The sequence below is a fragment of the Choloepus didactylus genome, chromosome 9 (assembly GCF_015220235.1).
Source record: "Choloepus didactylus isolate mChoDid1 chromosome 9, mChoDid1.pri, whole genome shotgun sequence".
In the NCBI taxonomy this organism is placed as follows: Eukaryota; Metazoa; Chordata; class Mammalia; order Pilosa; family Megalonychidae; genus Choloepus; species Choloepus didactylus.
The window spans coordinates 94,885,663-94,899,065 of record NC_051315.1 but is presented as its reverse complement, the minus strand read 5'-3'; the positions used below and the strand labels follow the sequence as shown (position 1 = coordinate 94,899,065).

General features: G+C 37.4%; 1 protein-coding gene across 3 annotated transcripts in view; it reads right to left on the bottom strand.

The window, feature by feature from the left end:
- Positions 1-13,403, bottom strand: part of FAM117B (family with sequence similarity 117 member B) — a 226,081-nt gene that overhangs the window by 143,131 nt on the left and 69,547 nt on the right. For all 3 annotated transcript variants that reach the window (XM_037850254.1, XM_037850255.1, XM_037850253.1), the window contains exon 2: positions 2,271-2,422. In XM_037850254.1, coding sequence (XP_037706182.1) covers positions 2,271-2,422 — 152 coding nt within the window. The remainder of the gene's footprint in view (positions 1-2,270; positions 2,423-13,403) is intronic.

The following is a 13,403-nucleotide window of genomic DNA, read 5'->3' as shown; positions in this document are numbered from 1 at the left end:
TGGTGTACGATGTGTGGACAGTCACAGTTGTCCCCCAGAGGTTGTTCCAGATTATTTACTAGTTGTTCCTGGTTGTTTATTAGTTGCTCCAGGGGACTAACTAAATTCAACACCTTTCTATGCCACCATCTTGCCCCTCCCTCTCTGCTCATTCATTTTTAAGCAAACATTCCTTGACTACTTATTGTATGTCAATCACAGGACTAAATCCTGGGGACAGAAAAACAGCAATGGACAACTTAGACACAGTCCTTGCCTTCCTGGAGCTCACAAGCTAGTGAGTATGAGAAACATTAAACAAATGATGACAGAAATATTTAATCAATTATAATTATGGTAAGTAATATGAAGGAAAGTATAACAAACTAAGATGCAATCACCAACTGGCTATATGATCTTGGACCTCAGTTCCTCATCTGTAAAATGAGGGGGTAGATCTAAATGATCCCTTCAACACCTTTATTTGAAAAAAATTTATACATCTGAAAGTATAAAACTTTGCTTCCAGAGTACCTTTGTCAGAATATTTATGTTTATAGAATCAGAATGTAATATGATTCACACTTTTACAGGTACCAGCTCCCAACACATGAAGATTTGACACAAAATTTAAGGTTATATGGAACTTAAGTAATCCTTACTGTTATAAACCTTTAAATCCAAATTCCATATATTAAAAATATTAGTCCTTTTTTTAAATGATGCAATTTTACTGAGATATATTCACACAACATATAATCCATCCAAAGTATACAATCAATGGCTCACAGTATCATCATACAGTTGTGCATTCATTGGCACAATTTTAGAACATTTTTATTACTCCAAAATAAAGAAAAAAAAAAGAAAAAAGAACACCCAAAATATCCCATACCCCTTATCGCCACCCCTCCCATTATTTATATGTTTTTTTTCTTTAGTTTATTACTCACCTGCCTATACACTGGGTGAAGGGAGTGTCAGTCACAAGGTTCCCACAATCACACAATCACATAATAAAAGCTACATAGTTACACAATCATCAAGAATCAAGTCTACTGGGTTACAGTTCAATAGATTCCGGTATTTCCTTCTAGCTATTCTAATACACTAGAAACTAAAAAGGAATATCTATATAATGCATAAGAATAACCTCCAGAATGACCTCTCAACTGTATATGAAATTTCTTAGCCACTGAAACTTTATTTTGTTTCATTTCTTTTCCCCCTTTTGATCAAGAAGGCATTCTCAATCCCACAATACCAGGGCCAGGCTTATCCCTGGAAGTCATGTCCCATGTAGAGGGAAGGTGAGTGAGTTTATTTGCAGGTTGACTGAGACAGAGAAGCCACATATGAGCAACTAAAGAGATTCTCTAGGAGTGACTCTTAGGCATAATTATAAGAAGGCTTAGCTTTTCCTTTGCAGGAATAAGTTTCATAGGGGCAAGCCCCAAGATCAAGGGCTTGACTTATTAAATTGGGAGTCCCTAATACTTGTGAGATTATCAGGAATTCCCAAGTTTTATATTTCCACATTTTACCCCAGTCCCTCAAGGGGACTTTGCAAATACTCTTTTATTTTCTGCACAGATATTCTGGGATGTATCCGGGTATTACATTAACCTGTAAACAATAACAAGATCTCATTCCCTGTTCTAGGTTCCATGTAATTATGTTGTTCAAATAAACTGAACTGACCATACAGGTTAAATTAGATAATGTGCTACAAAGTATATAAATTTTTACCAAATAAACATCTCTTAAATAACAGCTAAAACTCAGGAATAGATGTGACTGCTGTAACATCTAGGAGTCTTTACAATAAGCTTTATGAAAATTCTGTACTCCTGCATCGTCTATTGCCCTATTTCTGCCCACATTCTATCCTATGATAACCTATGATCTCAAATTCAACTCTCAGCATTTGCTCATTATAGTTAGTTTATATTAGTGAGGCCTTACAATATTTGCCCTTTCATTTCTGGTTTATTTCACTCAAGGTTCCTTCACCTAGTATTAGTTAGTTCTTAACTAACTCTAAATAATAATAGGAGATGGTGCATCCATAAATTAACTCTAACAGAATTACTTTGGGGCCTGTTTTTAAAATGCACATTCCCAGATCTACTAGAGGTTAGGCCTGAGATTCTGCACTTTTAATAAGCTCCTCAGGTAATTCTAATACACGATAATGTTTTCAGAATCTGAACACAGAACAGAACATATTATATTATGAGAAACAGCATCAGGGTACACCACTTCAGGATAAGAACTGTTAACAAACCTACCTGTGTAGCTTTGTCCCTCATGCTAGGTGCAGCTTGCCCATGATTATCACGAGGCCAATGTCCTGCAAGGTATGGAGCAGCAAGTGTATCCAGGGAGGAAGTGCGGCGGATAATACTGGACGGACTTGAGGAAGGTGGTCGTGTTTTGTCACCTAGATTTAAGACAAAAATATTTATTAAAAAAATAGATTACTAGGCATACAAAGCAGAAACTAGGTTTTAAACCATGTGAAAGTTCTCTATCTGAAAAGCAGAAAATAAGCAAGAAAAAGGAACAGCCTACTGATACACAAAATTGGATGAATCTCCAGGGAATTAGCTGAATGAAAACAGTGAATCCCAAAAGGTTACATACCATATAATTTTATTTATATAATGTTTTTGGGATGAAAACATTTCAGAAATGAAGGAAAGATTAGTAGTTGTCAGATGTTAGGAATGGAGACAGAAGCTAAGGGGGTGGGGGGAAGGGAAGCAGGTGTTGTTACAAGTTGGCAACACAAAAGAGCCTTGTGGTATTCCAACTATTCAGTATCTTGACTATGATATGGTGGATTTACAAACAGAAACAGGAGATTAAATTGTATAGCATTTAACACACATCCACACACAAACAAGTACAGCTAAGAAAACTGAGTAAGATCAGTGAATTACACTTTTGCAAAATGTTACCATTATGGGGAACTGAGCAAAATATATGAAAAATCTGTCTGTATTATCTGTCACAGCTGCATATGAATCTACAATGATCTCTATACAAACAGAAAATAAGACAAATGCATCTGTCCATTTGAAAAATGTTCATCTTGGTTTGAAGATTAAATAGGCACAATATGCAAAATACTCATTCATCATTACTACATATTCAAACCTATTTACAAAAGGATATAAAGCAGCTAAAATAAAGTTACAGGTAAAATTCCATTTTAATCGGCTCCATAAGACAAGTATTTAAGTGAGATTTTGTTGCAATAAATAGATGTTTAAAAAACATATTGACCAGGCTATAGGAAGTCACATATGCAAACCTCTCTTCCAGTTTAGCTACAGGATATGAACTTAGATGAAAGACAAAAATAAAAAACAAGAACAGCGGAGGTAATTGAAAGTAAGAGATGATGTAGAAGAAACAATGAGCATTATATAGTAAATACAGCCTGTTGTTAGAAAAATGGGAGAAAAGGCACATTTCAGTTCTGATTTCCCCTTTTCCAACTATTCATTATCTCTTATTATCTATTGATTAATATATAATTATTTCAATTCCATTTATACACATTTATTAAAAACTGCATGTAAATCTCCATAGGGATCACCAAAAAAAAAAAAGATGCCACCCTCAAACAATCAATAAGTAATTGGGGGGGATAAGGCAGTAACACAGTTCTGATTCAAAGCAGAATATGATGCCCAGTGACTTCCGGCCATCTTCCTCAGAGCTCCAGAAAACAGATAAAGGGATTCAGTAACTGGATGAGCAGTGAATCAGCAAAAACAACATTTTAAATGTTAGGAAAAGCCTGTGTTCCCCACACTGTTCTGGAGACCCCAAATAACCAAAGCCATCTTGAAAGAAAAAAAAAAAAACAAAGTTAGAGAACTCACACTTCCTGATTTCAAAACTTATTACAAAGGTACAACAGTCACACAGTGTGGTACTGGCATAAGGACAGGCATATAACCAATGGAACAGAGTTGAAAATTCAGAAATAAACCTCACATCTATGGCCAACTGATTTTTGATAGAGGTGCCAAGTCCACTCAAAGGGGAAAGAATAGTTTCAACAAACAGTGCTGGGAAAAGTGGCTATCTACATGCAAAAGAATGAAAGTAGACTGCTATTTCACACCATATACAAAAATCAACTCAAAATGGATCAAAGACCTAAATAAAAGAACTAAAACTATAAAAACTCCAGAAGAAAATGTAGGGAACATCTTCAGGACCTTATATTAGCCAACAGTTTCTTAGAATTTTATACCAAAAGCATGAGCAACAAATGCAGAAATAGATAAATCAGACTTCATCAAAATAAAAAACTCTGTGCACCAGAGGCACCACCACAATGAAGGTAGCAGAGACACTCCAGGGCCCTGTCACATTAAAGAATCTTCAAACAATCAACAGGAACTAACAGAAACATTTTCTCAAAGCTCCAGAAAACAGTTAAAAGATTGTACTAACAGGGCGAGCACCAAATCAAGAAAAAGACATCTTAAAAATGGTAGGATCGGAAGAACCTAAGATGGCAGCTAGGTGAGACAAGGCAAAATGACACCTCCGTGAAAAATACTAGATAAAAACCAGAAAGTGACCCAGAACATCCGTTCCAAGAATGAACCAGCCAGACAAGGTCTGCTAAATCCACAGGGACTGTGCAGTTGGTGAAACCGGGACTCTGCATTCTGAAACGAGTGAGTGAGCCGGCTGAAAGTCCAGTGGCTGCGCTGCAGTGTGGGGAAACTGTGGGCTGGCGTTTGGAGAAGGACTAGTTCTTGTATTTAAAAAAAACAAAAAGGGAGCAGCTGCAGATACGGCAGTGAGCACCGTGCAGTGAAGCACACGCAGGAGCGGGCTGGGCCAACACCTTGGTGTCTGGCGTGGAGGATACCCCTTCCTACACCCGCTGTTGATTGTTTCTGGACGAGGGGAGCCAAAAGGAGAAAAAAACCACACCCCTTGCAGCCATCTCCCCAGAGGGCCGGACCCACAGCCCAGAGCCACGGCAAGAAACCCAGTGTGATGGGGAGTCTTTCCCGCAGCACTGCGCACACGCCACAGTATCGGCCGTGGACAGTGGCCTTTAGCGCACCCACGGCTGACTGTCCTGAAGCTGGGAGGGCAGAGCTGTATGAAAAGGGGAAAGTTAACGCGTCCCATTCAACCATCTTTGAAGCAGGCTGGGAGCACCCCTGCACGGCCCGGCAACCCAGGTCTTCCCTGGTGGGCCTGCGCGCACTTGTGACATGAAGCGGCCTTCCCTCAGCAGAGGTCCTGGAAGAGCATGTCTGGGAAGGGGGGCCCACTTGGAAATCCCAGGGACCCTACACCAATACCAAGGACTTGTGGGTCAGCAGCAGAGACAATCTATGGCAAGACTGAAATGAAGGCTTAGGCTCTTGCAACAGCATTAAATCTCCGGGAACACCTGGGAGGTTTGACTATTAAAGCTGCCCTGCCTCCTTAACCACCCAGACACATGCCCCACATTCAGGGCAGACAGCACCAACAACACACCCAAATTTAGTGCACCAATTGAACCCCACAAGAATCAGATCCCCACACACCACAAAGACAAAGTTGAGGAGAACTGACTTGAGGGGAACAGGTGACTAATGGACGCCATTTGCTGGTTAGTTAGAGAAAGTGTATGCCACCAAGCTGCAGTTCTGACAAATTAGAGATCAAGTAAAGCAAATGCCAAGAGGCCAAAAACAACAGAAAATCTTAAAGCATATGATAAAACCAGATGATATGGAGAACCCAAACCCAAATCAAAGATCAGAAGAGACACAGTACTTGGAGCAATTAATCAAAGAACTAAAATCAAATGACGAGAGCATGGCACAGGATATAAAGGACACAAAGAAGACCCTAGAAGAGCATAAAGAAGAAATTGCAAGAGTAAATAAAAAAACAGAAGATCTTATGGACATAAAAGAAACCACTGGCCAAGTTAAAAAGACTCTGGATACTCATAATACAAGATAAGAGGAAGTTGAACAACAACTCAGCCTCCTCAAGGACCACAGACGGAAAATGAAATAATAAAAGACAGAATGGGGAAAAAAATCGAAATGGATCTCAGGGATATGATAGATAAAATAAAACATCCGAATTTAAGAATCACTGGTGTCCCAGAAGGGGAAGAGAAGGGTAAACGTCTAGAAAGAGTATTCAAAGAAATTGTTGGGGAAAACTTCCCAAACCTTCTACACAATATAAATACACAAAGCATAAATGCCCAGCGAACTCCAAATAGAATAAATCCAAATAAACCCACTCCAAGACATATTCTGATCAGACTGTCAAACACTGAAGAGAAGGAGCAAGTTCTAAAAGCAGCAAGAGAAAAGCAATTCACCACATACAAAGAAAACAATATAAGACTAAGTAGTGAGTACTCAGCGGCCACCATGGAGATGAGAAAGCAGTGGCATGACATATTTAAAATTCTGAGAGAGAAAAATTGCCAACCAAGAATACTTTATCCAGCAAAACTCTCCTTCAAATTTGAGGGAGAGCTTAAATTTTTCACAAACAAATCCTGCTAATAAAAGACCTGCCCTACTTCAGATATTAAAGAGAGCCCTACCAACAGAGAAACAAAGAAAGGAGAGAGAGATATAGGGAATTTCAACAGACATATATAGAACATTACATCCCAGGTCACTGGGACACACATTCTTCTCTAGTAATCACGGATCTTTCTCCAGAATGGACCATATGCTGGGACATAAAACAAGCCTCAATAAATTTAAAAAAAAGAATTTGTTCAAAGCACATTCCCTGACCACAATGGAATACAAACAGAAGTCAATAATCATCAGAGTCTTGGAGAATTAAACACCTGGAGGATAAAATGAGGGAGAGATGAAAACATTCCCAGATAATCAAAAGCTGAGGGACTTCATCACCAGTAGATCAGTCCTATAAGAAACGCTAAAAGGAGATGAGCAGGCTGAAAGGAAGGGACACTGAACAATTGACTGAAACTACATGAAGAAAAAAGATTTCCAGTAAAGATCACATGGTAAATATAAATACCAATACTACTGTATTTTTGATTTGTAACTCCACTATTTGCTTCCTACAGGATCTAAAATACATAAACTGTAATGATAAATCAGTGGTTTTGGACTCTATGTAAAATATGTAATTTTTAACAAGAACTACATAAAGGTGGGGGAATGATGGAATACAGGAACATAGTTTATGTGTCCTATTGAAGTTAAGTTGTTATCAAAGAAGAACAAAATTGTTATAGATTTAAGTTTAAATTTAAGCCCGACGGTAAACACAAAGAAAGTATCAGAGAATATGACCATAGAGATGAATAGTAGAGTAGGGGTTCCGAGAAGTGGGGAAGGGGCAATGGGGAGTTAAGAAATTAGTGTAGGGCTTCTGTTAGGGGCGAAGGGAAATTTCTAGTAACGGATGGTGGGAAGGTGATAGCATTGCAACATTCTAAATGTGATTAATGCCACTAATGGAATGCTTGGGAGGGATTGGAATGGGAAGATTTAGGCTGTATATTTGTTTCCACAATTGAAAAAAAAAAGTCTAAATAGATGACAATTAAATGCCAAGGGTGATCCTGGATGGGATCTGAGGATAGAGGAGAGGAGGCTCAAAGGGACACAGATGGGACACAAGAAAAAAAAAAAGGAAATATAGAGTGTAAGCTTTGTATCAATGTTGAATTTCTTGAACTTCTTAGCTGCACTTAACGGGATTGCATAAAAGTATGTTCTTGTTCATGGGAAAGGTATATGTGAATTACATTCTTTGTTCAAAGATGTGTGCAGCTTGCTCTCTTATGTTCAGAGGACAGAGCAATAGATGACGGATGATAGATAGGGAGGGAGGGAAGGAGGGAGAGAAGGAGGGAAAGAAAGAAATGGTGGTGTGACAGGATGTTAAAGTTGGTGGATCGGGGTATTGGGGGAGGGGGTCAGGGTATGCTGGAGTTCTATATATGGGGTCTATATTGTTTTTGCAACTGTTCCTGTAAGTTTTAATTTATCTCAAAATCTTAAAAAAAAAAGGTAGGATCTCCTAGAGCCCTTACTGGCCACCCTTTCACTATTAACCAACTCAGCATGAAGGCCCTCATGTTCCCAGAGCAGGTCCCTGGTCCTGGTTCCAGAGAGAACAGAGTAATCCACATGCACATACTTAGAGGAAGTATGTGTGCCCCAATCTGTCTAATGGCAGCCTGAAGTACTGGACCAGGAATTCCTTGCAGTCTTGCATCCCAGAATTTGCCCTCTGTGTAGAAGCCCACTTGCTGAAAGGGATTGATGGCTGTGGGAAGTACACTGCAGTACTTGGGACTGTGAGGAAGTGTTTCATAAGGAAAAGAGGACATTTGTATTTGTATGAACAAGGGAATTCCTAGGGCCCAAGAAAAGAAACATGTGCTGAAAGGAGCAGAGAAGACCCTACGCTTTTGCCAAGAGCTATTATCCAAATTCTTTCTATAGCTAAGCTCTGAAAAAGAGCACTCACACAGGCCAATCTGAAAAGACTGGAAAGGTGTTTTCTTTTTTCCCTTCCTTTATTATTTTTTGTTGTTGTTGTTGTTGTTGCTTTGTTTTATTTGCTCCTGACTTAAGGAAATCTCTGTCAGAATCACTAGCTGGATACAAGCTTAAGGCACAGATGCCACAAACTCTAAGTTCCAGCAATAGCACATTAATATCAGAATGTCTGGGCTGCAACAAAAGATTACAAAACATGCAAAGATTAAATTTAAAGCAAGAGAAACCATCCGTGAGGAGGACCAGAACTGGAACATTCCAAAGACTTTTAAACAACAGTCCTAAATATGATCAAAGAGCTAAAGGAAAACATGGACAAGGAACTAAATGACATTAGCGAAAAAAAAAAACATAGAGGAACACAAAGAGAATAGCAACAGAGAGAGAGAAATTACAAAAAGAAACCGAACAGAACTAAAGACTATGGTAACAGAAATAAAAAAAATTCCCTAGAGGGATTCAACAGCAGATTGGAGTTGACAGAAGAAAGAACCAGTGAACTTGAAGGTAAGACAATGGAATCATTCAGTCTGAGGAATAGAAAGAAAAAAGAATGAAGAAAAGAACAGAGCCTGAGGAACCTGTGGGATACTATCAAGTGTAACAATATTCACATTGTGGGAGTCAAAAAGGAGAAAAAAGAGAAAAGAGGGCAAAGAGAATAGTCAAAGAAATAATTGCTGAAAACTTCCCAAAAGACACAAATATACATATCCAAGATACTCAACAAACTTCAAACAGGATGAAGCCAAACAGACCCACACCAAGCAATGTGATAAACTGTCAAATGCCAAAGGGAAAGACAGAATTCTGATATCTGCATGAGAAAAGCAACATGTCCCATAAAAGGCAGCCTCAATAAGATTAAATGCCAATCTCTCATCAAAAACCACAGAGGCAAGGCGGCACTGGGGCAACATATTGACGTGCTAAAAGGAAAAAAAATGCCAAACAGGAATTCTGTATCAGCAAACTCTCATTCAGAAATGAGGTACAGATTAAGGCATTCCCAAGTAAACAAAAGCTGAGGGAGTTCGTCACCACTAGACTGACCCTAAAAGAAATGCTAAAGGGAGTTCTGCAGGTTGAAAGGAAAGGACACTAGACTATTGACTGAACTAACTGAAGCCACATGAAGAAATAAAGATCTCTGGTAGAGATAATACGGGTAAATGTAAATGCCAATACTATTGTAATTTTGGTTTGTAACTCTACTTCCTACTTCCTACAGGATCTAAAAGGCAAATGCATAAAATGTAATGATAAATCAATAGTTTTGGACTCGATGTTTAAACATGTAATTTATGACAAGAACCCCATAAAGTTAAGGGGTCAGAGCAGTAGATACAGTGTATGCTATTGAAGTTAAGTTGATAACAAACAAAATGAGACTGTTATAGATTAAGGATGTTAAAAAGCCCCTTGGTACAAAGAAAAGATCAGAGAATAAGCAAAGTCATAGAGACAGAAGATGGAGAGCAAGTTACTAGAGTTCGGGGAGGGTCAATGGGGAGAGAGCTAAGGCAGAATGAGTGAAGTAGTTCTGTTTGGAGTAAAGGAAAAGTTGTAGTAATGAATGGCGGTGAGCCTATCACAACATTGTGAACGTGATTAATCCCACTGAATGATATGCTTGGAAGGGTTTGGGATGGGAAGATTTATGTTGTATATGTTTCCAAAATTTAAAAAAAAGGGAGAGAAACCAAAGAAACAATAATTAAATGCAATGCATCCTCCTGGATAGGACCTAAGAATGGAGGAGAAAAGGCTCAAAAGGACATTACTGGGACCTGAGAAAAAAAAACAAAATATAGAATGTAAGATTTATATCAATGTTAAATTTCTTGAACTTGATAATTGCACTTAAGGTGATATATAAGTGAATATCCTTGTTCTTAGGAAATGCTCATTGAAGTATTATGTGTTCAAGGAGTATGCTGTGTGTAACCTGGTCTCAAATACCAGAAAATAAATACACAGATAAGGAAAGATAAGATAGATGATATATTGATAAAAAGATGAATAGATTCATATGGCAAATGGCGCAAAATATTAAAATTGGTGGAACTGGATATCTGGTGGGCTGGGAATGTTGGAGTTTTCTGAATAGAGTACATATTATTTTTGCAACATGCCGTAAATTTGAAATTACTTGAACAGAAAAAATTGAAAGAAGAAAAAAAACTCTTATTATTAAGAAAGTGAAACCTACAGATGGGAGAAAATACTTAGAAACCACTTATCTCATGAGGGATTACTATCCAGGATATATAAAAGAAATCCTACAACTCAGCAACACAAAAACTAACAACCCAATTAAAAAATGGATTAAAAAACAGATATTTCTCCAAAGATGACACACAAATGGCCAGTAAGCATATGAACAGATGTTCAACATCATTAGACATGAGAGAAAGACAAATCAAAACACCACCAGAATGGCTACTATTAAAAAACCCCCGGAAAATAACAAGTATTGTTGAGGGTGTGGAGAAATAAGGACCTTGTAACGTTGTTGATGCAAACGTAAAATTATGCCTCCCTCTGGGAAACAGTTTGGCAGTTCCTCAGTAAGTTAAAATTAGAATTACCATATGACCCAACAATCCCATTCTAGATACACACCCAAAAGAACTGAAAGCAGGAACTCAAACAGATATTTGCACACCAATGTTCACAGCAGCATTATTCATAAATGCCAAAAAGTGGAAGCACCTCAAGTGTCTATGAATGGAAGAACAGATAAATAAAATGTGGTGCTTACTTACAATGGAATATTATTCAGTTGTAAAAAGAAAGGAAATTCTGATACATGCTACAACAACCTTGAAGACATCATGTTGAGTGAAATAAGCCAGACGAAAAGGACAAATATTATTTGATTTCACTTATACAAAATAACTCATATATGCAAATTCACAATCAGAAATTAGAATAAAGGTTACTAAGTGGAATGGGGAGTTAATGCATAATTGGTACAGAGGCTCTGTTTGGGGTGATGGAAAATTTAGGTAATGGAGGACGGTGATGGTAGCATAACATTATTAATGTAATTAACCCACTGAATTGTATACATGAAAGTAGTTAAAATGGGAAATTTAAGTTTTATGTAAGTTACCAGAATAAACATTTTTAAACAACCATAAAACTCTACAATACAAAAAGTGAACCCTAATGTAATCTATGAATATAATTAATAAAATAATTATAATAATATTGTTTCATCAGTTATAACAAAGGTACCACACTAATGCAAAATGTTAATAACAGGGAAAACTGCATGTGAGGGGGAAGCATATGGGAACTTATTATATACTGTACAAGCACTTTCTGCATGATTTTTCTGTAAACTTACAGCTACTCAAAAAAAAAGTTAAGAAAAATGTGATAAAGGCCATTACTGGATACAGGAACTTAGCAACTGACAAATTATAATACTTATTGAAAGTGTTCTATTATAAAGAATTTTAAACAAGCAAACTTGGTTAAGCACTATTTCTAACTTGACTTTGCAAAGACATGGAATTTTATAAAACAATTTTAAAAGTACAACTACATTCAGTATTCTCAATGAATAGAAAAAAGTCTGCTTGTCAACAATTAAAGAATTAACCACTTCTTCAGAAAGTTGTATCTATTATCCTATCATCTTAAAATTTATTCAATTGAGATGTATAATAATTTAATCTACTCTCTACAAATTTTATCATAGGATTTAACATTACGTATGCTTAAAAAAAAACTCCCCCCAAAAATGGCTCCTGAGAGAAAACTGACTTGCTAGAATTTGCATATTCTATTACTGATCGATGAAATGTGCCACACACATATCACTGGTGGTTTAAATTAAAATAAGTGTATAGCCTTTTGCCTGCTTGCAGCATGACTATGTGCAGCCATTAGGCTGAGACATAAGTCACCAAGGTACATCATGTGAAGCATTATATGGCATATTCTCGATGTGCTGAGAAAGCTCATTGCTATGTGGGATACTGACATCCAGGAAGTAATCCACAACCTCTCTGCAAAAGCTGGTCTCAGAACCAGTGACTGTTCAAATGAACAGAGCAGGATACATGATAACTCTGAATGAAATGAGCTTCCCCAAACTCAAATGTTGATGGTTTTATAGATATCAATACCATGTTAGCTCCTTCTGCTGATGTTGAATTTCAAACAAGAACAGACACCCTGGACATAAGTCTGTTATGAGCACAGAAGAATGAATGGGAAGAAAAGTTACCAAAGTCGAAACATCCCAGGAGAAAAGAAGCATAAACAGCCTGGCAATCAGTGATCAGTGACACACAGCAATAGTCGGGATGACTAAATATGTTTGTGAACTACAAAAGAACCATCAGAATTCAACCAATGTTAAATAAAGTAAAACCAGAGTCATTTTAGATATGACTAGAGTTCTTGTGATATATGTTACTTATTTAGCCCAAAAGACGTTTCTGGAGCCTTTCTAAGAACTGCCTCTAATTTATAGTCTAAGCTCTGCCTTTCACTGGTTTTTGTAATCTTTGACAATGCCAGTGGATTCCTTATCTGTAAAATTAGGTGACTGGATCAGATGATTTCTGAACTGTCAGTTCTATAGTCAAGTGTGGTAGCTTGCGGGAACTGAAATAGCATCTGAAACCCTTAGAACTCAAACTATCTAAATCATGAATTACAAAGAAAGAGACTCCTCTTCAAAAACTCAATGTTACCACATTTTTGCATTTGAAAATTATAAAGAACAGCTGTTTAAATGGTTCTCCATATACTTTAGTGCACAACTGCAGAAAGAAACATTTTCCTTAGAAAACACCCAACATTTTTTGATAACTGTTTATATTAATTTATTACCAGGATAAATTATTG